This window comes from Grammomys surdaster, unplaced genomic scaffold, assembly GCF_004785775.1.
Source record: "Grammomys surdaster isolate TR1022 unplaced genomic scaffold, NIH_TR_1.0 197, whole genome shotgun sequence".
NCBI lineage: Eukaryota > Metazoa > Chordata > Mammalia > Rodentia > Muridae > Grammomys > Grammomys surdaster.
Window position 1 is genome coordinate 525647 of NW_021604642.1, and position 14637 is coordinate 540283.

General features: G+C 37.4%; 1 protein-coding gene across 2 annotated transcripts in view; it reads left to right on the top strand.

Annotated features, from left to right (window-relative positions):
• The window catches only part of Tex11 (testis expressed 11), a 207409-nt gene that overhangs the window by 41999 nt on the left and 150773 nt on the right, over positions 1-14637 (top strand). For both annotated transcript variants that reach the window (XM_028770040.1, XM_028770041.1), the window contains exons 7-8: positions 141-221; positions 12950-13035. In XM_028770040.1, the coding sequence (XP_028625873.1) occupies positions 141-221; positions 12950-13035 (167 nt within the window). The remainder of the gene's footprint in view (positions 1-140; positions 222-12949; positions 13036-14637) is intronic.

Consider the following 14637-nt stretch of genomic DNA (forward strand, 5'->3'; position numbering starts at 1 on the left):
CACACACACACACACACACACACACACACACACACACACACACACACTCGTGCTCGCACAAGTAAATAGATAAAATAAATAAGACTGTGAGACAGTTATCTTGTCATTTCATTTTAACCAATTTTTGACACCTTTTTTAGGCTGTTACTCAAGGGGATTTCAAGAAAGCATCTACATGCATCTTACGTTGTAAAGATATGCTGATGAGGCTCCCTGGAATGGTGAGTGAAATTTCTGCACTTATTCCCCCAAGAGCTTCGGAATATGCTGTATTAAGTCCACGAAGAGTTATTACTGCTGTGTGGAGCCTTTTGGAGGTTCTATTTGAGATCAGTTCTACTTTTTTAGTTAATCTTTAAAATAACTGTTTTCTCTTGCTCTATATCAGAAAGGGCGTTCAAAAGGTGAAGCCGATTAGTTCTTAAATTTCTTTGTTCATCCGTTTATTGTCATATGATTTTGCTAAGATTTCATGCTATATAATCAGAGAGGAAAATGAGTTTATTTCCCTGCTGACGAGGCTGAATGCAGTTAATGTCACTGTCTTAGTATTTTCCTATACTGGGATTTGGAAGTATGAGAGATTCAATAGGATAATGGCTGCTCTTTCTTCACTGGGTCTCATCAGAACTTCTAAATATAGCCTTTTGCTTTTCTTCTTTCCCTTTCTTGTCCCCCCCCCCCTTCCCACTGGCCAGCTTTTCCTTCAGAGTTTATGCTTGGTTTAGGCTTTACTCTTACAGAGGGATTAATAACAGAGATATAGTTGGATATTAGAGAAAATGTGTCAAAGGTTTTATAAATTATACTTGTGAGATTGTTAATTTCCCTTAAATATTTTGTTTAATGTAGAACTGAATTTATATATTTCTACATTGCTTATAATGTCCTAGGTACCCTTTTCAGTTTTAAATATTAAACTTTTTTCATGCTTACAAAAGTTACAAAAACAGTGTAATAACTCACATATCTTTTATCCAGAGAGTTGAGATATAGCTTTTCCAGCTGTGACCTATATAAAAAGAAGATTTAATCTATGATTATAGTCTCTAGGCTGTTCCTCTCTGGACTACTTCTTCATCTTGCTTTGACACTCATGACCTTGACAGTTTTTAGGATGCCACTTATTCTTGAATTTAGTATCATTCAGAGAAGAGACCCTATGTTCATGTCTTCATATAGGGTAGCATACACAATTGGTTTATCGTAGCCTTGCTTGTACTAATTTCGATCAGGTATGTTAATAGCCCTGGTATTATTCTTTGTGGCTATCCTAGGTGTATTGTGTTTCAATATGGATTCTAAGATTCTCTTTTCTATTTCTGTGAAATGAAAAGAAATTAGAGTCTACCTGTCAGTAGCAATAGAATCTTGATATTGGCATTGCATTGAATCTGCATATTGTAACTTTTGGTCGCATAGCCATTTTTGCAATATTGATTCTTCTGATTCATCAGCATGGGGAATCTTCCATTCTATTATCTTCTTTCTTCAGTGTTTGAAAGTCATTGTAGAGGTCTTTCACTTCATTGTTTGAATATCATTTTACTTTTATTTTGAGGCAATTGTGAGTGAGGCTATTTTCCTAATTTCTCCCTCAGCATATTTGTTATTTGTGTACAGGAAGACTACTGATTTTTCTATTTTGCCCCTTTGCTGAAAGTAATTACCAGTTCTAGAAGTTTTCTGGTGGTGTATAGAGTCTCTTAGGTATAGAATCATCTCATCTCTAAATAAGGAGAGTGTGACCTCTTCCTTTCTTATTTTTATCTCTTTTCTTGGTCTTGTCTTAATGCTCTAGTTAATACACCAAGCACTGTATCAAGTAAGAGTACATACAGAAAGCACTTGCCTCTTCCTGCTATTAGTGGAGATGCTTTGATTTTCCATTATTTAGTATAATATATAATATTTACCTTAGGCATAAGATTTGTTTTTACATGTGTATTGTGAATGCAGGTTGCTTAGGCCAGAAAAAGGTATCTGATTTCATGGAGCTGGACTTACAGGCAGTATTGAGCAACTCAACATGGTGCTAGGAGCCACAATGTGGTTGCTGGGAATTGAACTCAGAACCTCTGGAAAAGCAGTCAGTGCTCTTAACCACTGAGCCATCTCTCCAATCTCCTCTGGGACCTTTTCTTCATCACAATGCAAAGACCCTACTTCCAGATAAGATATTCATATATGCTAGGTAGACAAACGTTTTGAGGGGACAGTATTCAATTTACTATAGTCTTAATAGAGTAAATCCAGTTTTGTCCTTCTCAAATATTATGTTAGCTCTTCTTTGTTTTCATTTTCTGGTAGGCTGTCTTCTATGTATCTTCCTGCCTCCCTCCCAAGTCCTGGTATTATAGGTATTGTGCCATCATACATACTGTGTTTACTGGCTTTGACTCCTTGTTTTTCTGAATTCTATTAAGAATTAGCTTTTCATGATTAGTGAAAAACTACTGGGTTATTGATTGAAGTAACACTTACAGATTTACTATTTTTATGCTACTCAATCATTATATTGATAAATGTGATATATTCTCACTTGTATAAACTTTTTATAGTGCCAGGGACAAAACTCAGGTCATCATGCATGTTAGGCAAATGTTCTGCTACAAAAATATGTTTCACCACTATATAAACTTTTAAATTTCCTTTGGTATATTTTTATAACTTATTTATAAAATTAGCTCACATTCAGTAGCTATTGTAAATATTGTATCTTAAAGATAATATTTTAAAATTAGGCCTGGTGTTACAGGCCTATAATCCTGGCTACTTGTAAGGGTGTGGCACAGGAGAGTTGCAATTTCAAGGCCTGCCATGGAAAGGTAGTGAGATACTGTCTCAAAATGAAAAGTAAAAAGAGGGCTGCGGATATAGCTCAACTGGAGAACACTTGTCTAGCATGCATTTCATAAAACTAAAAGATAAAAGAATGTAGATGCCTTTTATAAATGTTTGTTTAGTATCTAGCAACTTATTCTGAACTCTATTATTTTTGTGGTTTTTGAGATAATGTCTGATGTAGCCCAGGGTTGCCTGGAACTTCTGATTTTCCTAGCTCTACCTCCTGGATTCTGGGATTACAGATGTGTGCCACCATACCCAGTTTATGTAATATTGGGATGATACCCAGGGCTTTAAGTATGCTAGGCAAGCACTTTACTGACTGAACTACAACCTAGCCTCCTTGCTAATTTTATAACAATTCGGTCTCTTGGATTGTTTACATTTGTATGGTTTTTACTATCCCTTTGGCTCTTTTGCTGTCTATCAGATTATAAATTGCTAGAACACAGAAACTTTAAAAAATATTCTTTTTAAATTAAATGAATATAGAATTATATATCCGACGACAAGAAAGTAGATAAGTAGTATAAGGGCAAGGAAAACTAACTTGTGCAGTATTTGGTAAAGGGAAGCAAAACAAAGAGAGGACCAGGTCATAGTACTTGGGATGATATTTAACACAATAGCTATGATTTTGTCAGGAGGAAGCTAGTAATAAATGACTACAGGTTCAGAACTAAGACTTTGTACTTTGGGGGCATGGATAGAACTGTGTTATTAGAACTGTGTTTTTTAATTCTAAAGGTTAGTACAATTATCCAGAGTGTGTAATTTTTGGTGGGCTTAAAGCTTAGATAAGGATCTGAAAATACAAGTCAGGAAATCTACAATGAGACGACATGATAGGATAAAGATTGGAGAGGAATTAATAGAGCTAACAGTTCACTGAAAATTAATTAATGAATTCAATCTCTTTTCTTTGCAAGAGATATTTTTCCTGTATCTCATTGCAATTTTTTTTGCAGCAGAAATTAATGCTGCATTAATATTCAGAGGCAGAGAGAAAATATCTAAAAATTGAATATATACATTTATGTCTTAGAATTCCATGAAAAACAATTATCATTGAAATACCATAGGATTAGAGAAAGCTGGGTAAGGGAAGAGTACAATGTAAATATTTTAAAGCTAGGCAATCAGCACTTGATTAATTTTTAATATAATAATTCAACAAAGTATAATATGTATGACCTACTATTTCTTTAATATAATAATTGAAAAATATAAAAATACATGATCTGTTAATGTTTAAAAGACAACAAAATCAAGAGAAAAAATAAATTAGAACTATGAGACTGAAAAATAACGTTTGGCCTGGGGCAGTGGTCCAGTGGTTAAAGTGCTTGCCACATAAATGAGGACCTTGATTTTGTATTCCCATCACCAACATAAAGGCCTGGTTTCAGGGCACACATTTGTACTCCTAACATGGGGTGTTCTAAAGTTGTTGACACAGATGGATCCTCAGAGACAAGCAGATCTCTGGAGCTCACTGCCAACTAGTCTAGCAAATTAGTGAACTCCAGATTCAGTGAAAGACTTTGTTTCAAAATAACAAGATGAAAAGCAAGAGATGAACATATCCAATATTAGACTCTGGCCACCATATGCATGCCAGGACATGAAGACATATACCACAGCACACATACACACACACATACATAAGGCAAGAAAGGGAAAGGAAAACGTGAAAAAGTTATTTATATAATTAAAAGTCCTCATACCAAGCTCAAAGGTTTGTGGACAAGATAAATTTTAATTAATAATATTAAATTTGTCCTGTCATCTATGTAGTCTCATCTTAGAATTGTAAAATAGGTATTAGTATGAAATTATTATTTCCAGGCCAGCCAATATAGCAGTGGCTGGAGTAGTTCCTTTTCGTATGACTACTATGTTGTACATTTATATCTATTTTCTTTGTGTGTGTATGTGTGTGCACGTATATGTTTCAGGTCAGGGTTTCTCTGTGTAGCCCTGGCTGTCCTGTAACTCACTATGTAGACCAGATTAGCCTCTAACTCACAGAAATACAGCTGCCTCTGCCTTCTGAGTGTTGGGATTTAAGGCATGTACTACTACACCCAGCTTAGGTTTTTCATTACTTTTAATGATAGGTTTTCTTTTGGCCACTTTTATTCCATAGCTATAACTTCATGTGAAATGGATTGTTTTTATACTAGGAAAGATTAGTACTTAATATCTACTTCTTTATAACACTTATCTGTTAATAATTATCTGATTTGTTCTGTTATCTTGGTATTAGATCAGATTTCAGTTTGGAGAAGTAAATATAACACAAAACACAAGAAATCATAATAACTGTATAGTATTATTTTGAATTTCTTCTCAATAAAATACTTCTTTCTCCATGTACCAAGTGTTTTTGTGACAGAGGTAAAGACAAGAGGCCAAATTTATGAGAAATCGGGATTTTTTTCTAGGTTTTGTAGGTATTACCAAATGTTATTACTTATTTTATAATTAGAAAGGAAAGGGAGAAAACACTAAGAGTGATTTTTATAATATTGTCTGTTTACTTTCTGTGACTTAATCAGGAAACTTGAGCTCTTAAGTGTCTTAGTTTCCATGTTTCACCTATTATTCTCCATAATTGAGAATTTTCATAGATCATTAACCCTAACCTTTGCACTAAGAAGTGTTGGGTGTTGTCCTATAACTGCCTTAAATTATATTTGTGTTAACATTGCCAGTATTCCTTGTTGAACTCAAGTGTAGGCTATATTCCACTTTGGAGTTTGGGACTATTTCAACAGAGCTTGTATTTCTGATCTTCCTGTCTCCCCTTTCAAGTTCTGGGGTTACAGTCATGCATCAACACATCCAGTTTATGGAGTATAGAGGTTCAAACCTAGGGCCTTCTGCATGATAGGTGAGCTACATACATGCCTTCGCCCAACCCAGTTTAACATTGTAGAATTTTTAACATAGATGTGACTTTTTTTTCCTAGGAAATTTCAGTTAATATATTTTAGCATCCCAAGTAAAACTAAGAAAATATTTCTTGCTTGTCTTTTCTCTTTTGTTCTTCCCCGTTTTTTTTCCAGTGCTATGAATCAAATCTAGAGTCCAGGGCATGGCTTGTTTCTTTAAACAGATTTTTTTAAAAAAAAAAACAAATCTTCTTATTTCACACCACATTAGAAATGTTTCATGAATACAAGAATTTCTATTTTGTTCAGGGATGTGTACTTAATTCCTAGAATAATGTCTACTATGCTTAGCAAATTATTGTTATTGAATATATAGATGAATGAGTCAATGAAGCAGAATTAGTAATTTTTGATCATTTCATTTAAAAACACGCTACAAATACCTTCACAGGTTTTTTTTTTAGTCTTGTATACCCTTGTTGTTATATTTAATATTTTGATATTTTTCCCCTCTGAGAAGTAGCATTTAGTGTAAATAGAATTGTAAGAATGGTGAGAGCACGAACAGAAAATACAGAAGAAACTGGATAAAAGCTTAGTATAGATAATTATTCATCAGAGTTTTGTTTTACACTTTCCTCTCAACCAGTTCAGTTGTAGGCGTCTGTGCAGTAAGTTGGTGAGAACGGCATTATGGCTACATAATTAGGATGGCCTTGTATGAACCTGTGGGATCTGGAGCATGTAATGAGTTAAACTGTTTTTGCTGCAGTGTCAGGAATACATTTAAATACCAATGGATGCTTTTCAAACACATATTGGCAAGATTAACAAGACTGTTCTTTATTTTAGATTCAGATATATGGTAGATCTGATGTGCTCAGTCATGCATATTGAATTTATACTTTTTGAATGTAATGTTATTCAAAGGGAATTTTTTTTTATAAAGAAAGCCAAGGCTTTATACATTACTCATGAATAACTTGCCCCAGATCTTACATTCTTAATTGAGATTCTGCTTCTTAGTCTTGCTCTGGTAAAATTTATAAAGAATTCCCTTTTTATGAATAGAATTCTATGTAGGTGATTGCTTTAAATGGCAAGGGCATTAAGATAAATTATTAGAATCATAAAACAGCTTTATATGTCATTTTCTAATAGTTTGAGAGTTGAAAATTCTATAAAAACATGCTATTTGTTTATTTCATTGATTTACCCATAACTATTTTTCTATGGTAAATTCATATTCTCCATCCTGCTTTTATCTCTGATAATTTATGTAAAGGAAATTTAAAGGAACCATTAAACTATTTCCATATGTATGTCTGGACTCATTATTTCCAAAGATGTTTTTAGCTGGATTGTTCTTTGGATATTTTTCAAAATTTAAAAATTTTGAGAGTTTTCTTTTTTCTTTGACTGTATTTTCTACTTTTAATGCTTTTACTGGATGTAACAACCCAAAGCAAATATTTTTGTTTATCATTTTGCAAGGCAACTGATCAGATTTAGTTTTTAAAAATAGTATCAATTCTTTGAGAATTTCATAGAATGTATTTTGACCACATTATTTCTCCAACTCCCTCCAGACCTACTTCTACCTCCATACCTACCCAACTTTGTATCTTTAAAATTTTTTTAAATTTATTTTCATATGAGCCAGATACACTGGTGCATGCCTCTAATCCCAGCACTTGGGATTCAGAGGCAGGTGGATATTTGTGAGTTTGATGCCCCTCCAAATATTATGTATATGGGTGTTTTGCTTGCATGTATATCTGGACACCTCATGTGTGCCTGGTGCCCATAGAAAGCAGAGAGGGAGTTAGAGCCTCTAGGACTAGAGTTACAGAAATTGTTAGCTACCATGTAGGTGCTGGGAATCAAATTTGGGTCCTTTGGAAGAGTAGCCAGTGCACTTAACCACTTAAAAAAAACCCAATCAAGTCCAATTTGTGTTAACCAAATACTCTCAGGTACGGGGCCCCAGAGCCTGGTGGATCTATCAGGACTCTGTCTCCCAGCAGCTATGGTTACCAATAGCTCATGCTCACCCCCATCCTCTACTCTGTTCTGAGAATTTTGTCTGTCTTGAACTTGGGTAAGTCTTGTGTATTTTGTCCTAACTTTCTGTGAGTTCACCATGTGTGAGAGCACAGCTGCTATGACTGCCCTGTTGTATTCATCCACTGACTGTTGTTTTTTTTCTACCCCCTTTCCCATAAAGGTCCCCGAATCTCTGGGGAAGGGGTGCAATATAGATATCCAGTGGAATCTGAGTACTCCAACATCTCTTATTTTCTGCAAGTTGACCAATTGTGGGTCTCTGTGTTCCATCCATTTAACTGAAAATATAATTTTACTTCTCTTAACAACTGAGTCATATTCCATTGTGTAAATGTATTACATTTTCATTATCCATATCGTATTTTCATTTTCTACTCACCAGTTCATAGATATCAAGGATGTTCCCATTTCCATTCCTTTAGGTCTATGTCTAAGAGAGCACAGCTAGATCATACAATAGAACTATTTCTAGCGTTTTGAACAACCACCACACTGATTTCTTTAGTAGCTACAACCAGTTTACATACCCACCATCAGTGTAAGTGTTTCCCTTTCCTCACATACATGCCAGCATTTATTGTTTCTTAGTCATTTTGACTAAGGTAAGATAAAAATCTCAAAATAATGTTGATTTGCATTTTTCTGATGATTAAGGATATCGAACATTCAAAAAATGTATTTCTTGAAATGGCCATTTACCATTTCATATTTTGAGAATTTTGTTAGTTCTTTGACCTATTTTTAACTGAGTTATTTGTTTTCTTTTTTTTTATTGGATGATTTATTTACATTTCCTATGTTGTCCCCTTACCCCATCCCCCACCACCCCCTCGGAACCCCCAATCCCCTCGCCCCTCCTCCTTCTTCTCTGTGGATGTAACCTCTATCTAACCCCCCCACTCCCACCTCCCCACCCTCAAAATTCCCACCCCCTGGGGCATCCAGCCTTCATGAGGTCAAGGTTCTCTTCTTCCACCTATGCCCAGCAGGGCCCTCCACTTTTACATATTCAGCTGAAGCCCTGGATCCCCCCCTAAGTGCTCCCAGGCTGGTGGTTTAGACCCTGGGAGCTGTGGTTGGTTGGTATTGTTGCTCTCCTCATGGTGCCTTAAATCCTTTCAGCTCCTTCAGTCTTCACTCTAACTCCTCTATTGAGAACCCCATGATCAGTTCAATGGCTAGTTGTGAGCATCTGCCTCTGAATATGTCTGACTCTTGAAGGCCTCTGAGGAGATATCCATATCAGGCTCTTATCAGCATGCACTTCCTGTCTTCCACATCAGCATCTACCTTTGGTGATTGCACATGGGATAGATACTCAGGTGGAGTGGTCTTGAGACGGCCCATCCTTCAGTTTCTGTCCCTCACTTTGTCTCCATATTTGCTCCCTTGAGTATTTTGTTGCTCCTTCTAAGAAGGACCGAATCACCCTCACTTGGTCTTCCTTCTTTATGGGCTTCATGTGGCCTGTGAGTTGCATCTTGGGCATTTCAAGGTTCTGGGCTAATATCCAATAATCAGTGAGTGAATACCATGTGTGTTCTTTTGTGATTGGCTTACCTCACTCAGGATGATAATTTCTAGTTCCATCCATTTACCTAGGAACCTCTCGAATTCATTGTTTTTAATAGCTGAGTAATACTCCATTGTGTAAATATACCACATTTTTTGAATCCATTCCTCAGTTGAAGGACATCTGGGTTCTTTCCAGCTCCTGGCTATTATAAATAAGGCTGCTATGAACATAGTTGAGCATATGTCCTTGTTATATGTTCGAGCATCTTCTGGGTATATGCCTAGGAGTGGTATAGCTGGATCCTCGGGTAATGCTATGTCCAATTTTCTGAGGAACCGCCAGACTGATTTCCAAAGTGGTTGCACCATCTTGCAGTCCCACCAACAATGGAGGAGTGTTCCTCTTTCTCTACACCCTCGCCAGCATCTAGTATCACCTGAGTTTTTAATCTTAGCCATTCTGACTGGTGTGAGATGGAATCTCAGGGTTGTTTTGATTTGCATTTCCCTGATGACTAAGGATGCTGAACATTTCTTTAGATGCTTCTCGGCCATTCGAGTTTCTTCCGTTGAAAATTCTTTGTTAAGCTCTATACCCCATTTTTTAATAGGGTAATTTGGTTGTCTGGAGTCTAATTTCTTGAGTTCTTTGTATATATTGGATATTAGCCCTCTATCAGATGAAGGATTGGTAAAGATCTTTTCCCAATTTGTTGGTTGTCGTTTTGTCCTATTGACAGTGTCCTTTGCCTTACAGAAACTTTGCAATTTTATGAAGTCCCATTTGTCAATTCTCGATCTTAGAGCATATGCCATTGGAGTTCTGTTCAGGAACTTTTCCCCTGTGCCCAAGTATTCGAGGCTTTTCCCCACCTTCTCTTCTATTAGTTTCAGTGTATCTGGTTTTATGTGGAGGTCCTTTATCCACTTAGACTTGAGCTTTGTACAAGGGGATAAGAATGGATCAATTTTCATTCTTCTACATGTTGTCTTCCAGTTGAACCAGCACCATTTGTTGAAAATGCTGTCCTTTTTCCACTGGACAGTTTTAGCTCCTTTGTCAAAGATCAAGTGACCATAGGAGTGTGGGTTCATTTCTGGGTCTTCAATTCTATTCCATTGATCTTCCTGCCTGTCTCTGTACCAATACCAGGTAGTTTTTATCACTATTGCTCTGTAGTACAGCTTGAGGTCAGGGATGGTGATTCCTCCAGAAGTTCTTTTATTGTTGAGAATAGTTTTCTTGATGCTAATGTTTTTTTTAGTTCTTTATTCTAGACATTAACATTCTGTTATATGTGTAGTTAATAATTCTTTAAGGGATTTTTGTGTTTCTTCTTTAAGGACGTCTAGCTATTTATCTGTGTTCTACTGGATTTCTTTAAGGAAGTTATTTATGTCCTTCTTAAAGTCCTCTATCATCATCATGAGATGTGATTTTAAATCAGTCTTGCTTTTCTGGTGTGTTGGGGTATCCAGCCAGGGATTGCTGTGGTGGGAGAACTGGGTTCTGATGATGCCAAGCAGACTTGGTTTCTGTTGCTTATGTTCTTGCCCTTGCCTCTCACCATCTGGTTCTCTCTGGTGTTAGCTGGTCTTGCTGTCTCTGACTGTGGCTTGTCCCTCCTGCAAGCCTGTGTGTCAGCACTCCTGGGAGACCTGTTCTCTCCAGGAAATGGGTATGGAGAGCTGTGGCACAGGGTCAGCTCCGGGATGCAGATGGAAACTGGAAGGATCCTGTCCCTGGCTGTTCATTGTTTCCTGTGTCCTGATGGCTCTAGGTGGGTCCCCCTTGGGCCAGGAATTTGAGCAAAAGTGGTGGTCTTACCTGTGCTTTCAGGTGTGCCGGCTCTTCTGGGAGACGAGCTCTCTCCCGGCAGTATTTGAGTATGGAGTGCTGTGGCACAGGATTCATCCTGGTTTATTTTTGTTCTTTTGTATGACATTTACAATTATTTTTTAAAATTTCTATGAAGAATTGTGTTAGAATTTTGATGGGATTAAGCGAATCTTAATTTGGTAGGGTGGTTATTTTCTTTTATCTTTTTAATTCTATTTAATCTTTTTTAACACTTCAGATTTTATTCCCCTCCTGGTCCACCCTCTGACTGTTCCCCATCCCATACCTCCTCCTGCCCTCTTGTCTCCACAAGGATGTTCTACCCTCTACCCCACCCTACCAGACCTCTAAACTCCCTGGGGCCTCCAGTCTATTGAGGGTTAGGTGCATCTTCTCTGACTGAACCCAGACCTGGCAGTCCTCTGCTGTATATGTGTTGGGGGCCTCATATCAGCTGGTGTATGCTGCCTGATTGGTGGCTCAGTGTCTGAGAGATCTTGCGGGTCCAGGTTAGTTGGGACTGCTGGTCCTCTTGGAGGTCGAGGTTATTTGAGACTACTGGTCCTCTTACAAGGTTACCCACCCCCTCAGCTTCTTCCAGTTTTCCCCTAATTCAACCACAGGGGTCCACAGCTTCTGTCCATTGATTGGTTCTTCAGGCTCCTCTCCATTTCCATCCCTGCAGTTCTTTCAGATAGGAACAATTATGGGTCAGAGTTTTGACTGTGGGATGGCAACCCCATCTCTCACAGATGCCCTATTTTTCTGCGGAGGTGGGCTCTACGAGTTCCCTCTCTCCACTGTAGGGCATTTTATCTAGGGTCCCTCCGTTTAAGTCCTGAGAGTCTCTCACCTCCCAGGTCTCTGGTACATTCTGGAGGGTCCCCTCACCTCCTACCTCCTGAGGTTGCCTGTTTCCATTCTTTCTGCTGGCTCTCAGGGCTTCAGTCCCTTTCCCACCATCCAATACCAGATCATGTTCCCCTCTTCCCTCCCACCCCCCAACTCCTTTCCCTCCGACTTGTGATTGCTCTCTTCTCCCTCCCAAGTGGGATTGATGTGTTCTCCCTTGGGCCCTTCAGCTTATTGACCTTTTTGAGTTCTGTGGACTATATCTTGGGTATTCTGTACTTTTTTGTGGCTAATATCCACTTATTAGTGAGTACATGCCATGAATGTCCTTTTGGGTCTGAGTTATCTCACTCAGGATGATATTTTCTAGTTCCATCCATTTGCTTGCAAAACTCTGGATGTCCTTGTTCCTAATAGCTGAGTACTATTCCATTGTATAAATGTACCACATTTTCTGTATCCATTCTTCTGTCGTGGGACATCTGAGTTGTTTCCAGTTTCTGCCTATCACAAACAAGGATGCTATTTTCACAATATGAATTTTACCAATCCACAAACATGGGAAACCTCATTATTTTCTGGTATCAGGTTTCTTATTACCAGTAACAAGGGGACTTTCAACTTCTATCGATAATCTCTTGTAATATTTTCCATATATAATTGAAGTCCCAACTTGAATTCTTTGTATCTCTCTTTTGTATAACTTGGGAAGTTTTTATAAGGATGGTTATTTATGTAGCCCTGGCCAGCCTGGAATTCATATGTAGACCAGGGAGGCCTTAAACTCATAGAGATCTGTCTGAATTTGTGAAAAATATGTGTCACCATTCCTGGGGTGTTTTTAAGACTCTGAATAGCTATTGATATTTTTTTAACTTGAAGAAAATAATGAATCTTTATTTATTTACTTATTTATGTTTTTTTATTACAGACAAAATATCTTCATGTACTCTGTTACAACCTTGGAGTAGAGACAAGCAAGCAGAATAAATACAGAGAGAGTTCATTCTGGCTTAGGTAATGTAAAAAAAATGAAAATTCAGAAATATTATGATTGATATCAGTTCATATTTACTGTGTAGTACTTTGGCCATTTAAATCTTTTCTGACTTCAAAAGCCAGCATGTCAAATTTATTTGCTTCTTTAACTTGTGTTATTCAGAATTCTCTAAAGGAATAGAACTGATAGAAAGAATATATGTTATAAAGGGAATTTATTATAATTACTTATAGCTAATATTGACTCTTTGCACATTGGAGAGGTAGAGAACCTGGTTGCTGTTCAGTCCATGAAGGTAGATGCCTCAGCAGTTTCAATCTGGTGCCAAAGGTATCGAAGATTCCTGAGGGAGTCACTAGTCTTCAGTTCACAGTAGAACCTGATGAAGATGGATTCTGATGTCCTCAAATAATGGTTACAGCAGCAGAGTTAGATGAAAAAGCAAAGGCAAGGAGGCAAGCAGCAATGCTTTTTTCCCAGGACTATCTGAGTTTTAGACAGTGCAGGGCTCTCTCAGGAAGACTGTTCTTTCCTCAATTAATCTTTCCTGGAAATGCTTGCACATCCCCAAATAGAGACAGATCCAGTCAGGTTAACAACCAAGATTAACAGTCACAAGTCCACCTCTTGTCAACTTGACACTTAACCATATATTTTTATGTAATCTTTGATTTCCAAATGAAGACAGTAGCATGCTGGTAATTCTACCTAATATAATATAATTATCCCACATATAAGTAAAAACACAAAATTCCCTTGAGGGATGATCAGTTCCTTAATATTCTATAACTTAAACATGACAATATAGATTTAATAACACTTAATTACTGTTCTTATTGATGTTATATTAAATGGTATGGTAGTTTGAATGAAATCAACCCTGTCTTAGTTACTGTTTTATTTCTATGAAGAGGCACTATGACCAAGGCAACTTGTATAAAAGAAAGCATTTAGTGGGCTGACTTAGAATTCTAGAGGGTTAGTCCATGATCATCATGGTGGGGAGCATGGCAGCAGGGATGTAGGCACAGAGTAACTCTGAGCTTACTTCCTGATCTGCAAGTAGAAGATACATACATAGAGAGAGTGAGACTGGGCCTGGTATGGACCATTGAAATCTCAAAGCCAATCCCTAGTGACATACCTCCTCCAAAAAAGGCCACAGTTACTAATTCTTTCTAAGTAGTCTACTAACTGGGAACCAAATATTCAAGTATATGAGCCTATGGAAACTATTCTCATTCAAAGCACTACATCCCCCATAGGGTCTTATATTTTAATACATAATCTCTAGTTTGTGCAACGTTTTTGGAAAGGCTAAGAGATGTGGCCTTGTTGGAGGAGGTGTCACTGGAGGCAGGCTTCGAGGTTTCAAAATACTCATGAGATTCTATGTATGCTCTCTCCAACTTACATTTGTGGATCAAATATGAGTTTTCAACTCATCCTTCTTTCTGCTATCTTGGACTCTAACGTTAAGAAATTGTCAAGGTCCAGCCTCAACTTGGAGAGGGGTTCCTGAGGAAGGGGTGCTTGGGAATGCTGGAAGAATGACTCAAAGTCAATGTACTTATAAGCTGACAGCTCTGTAGTCTGCTAGAAATGGCTCCCTAGACAGC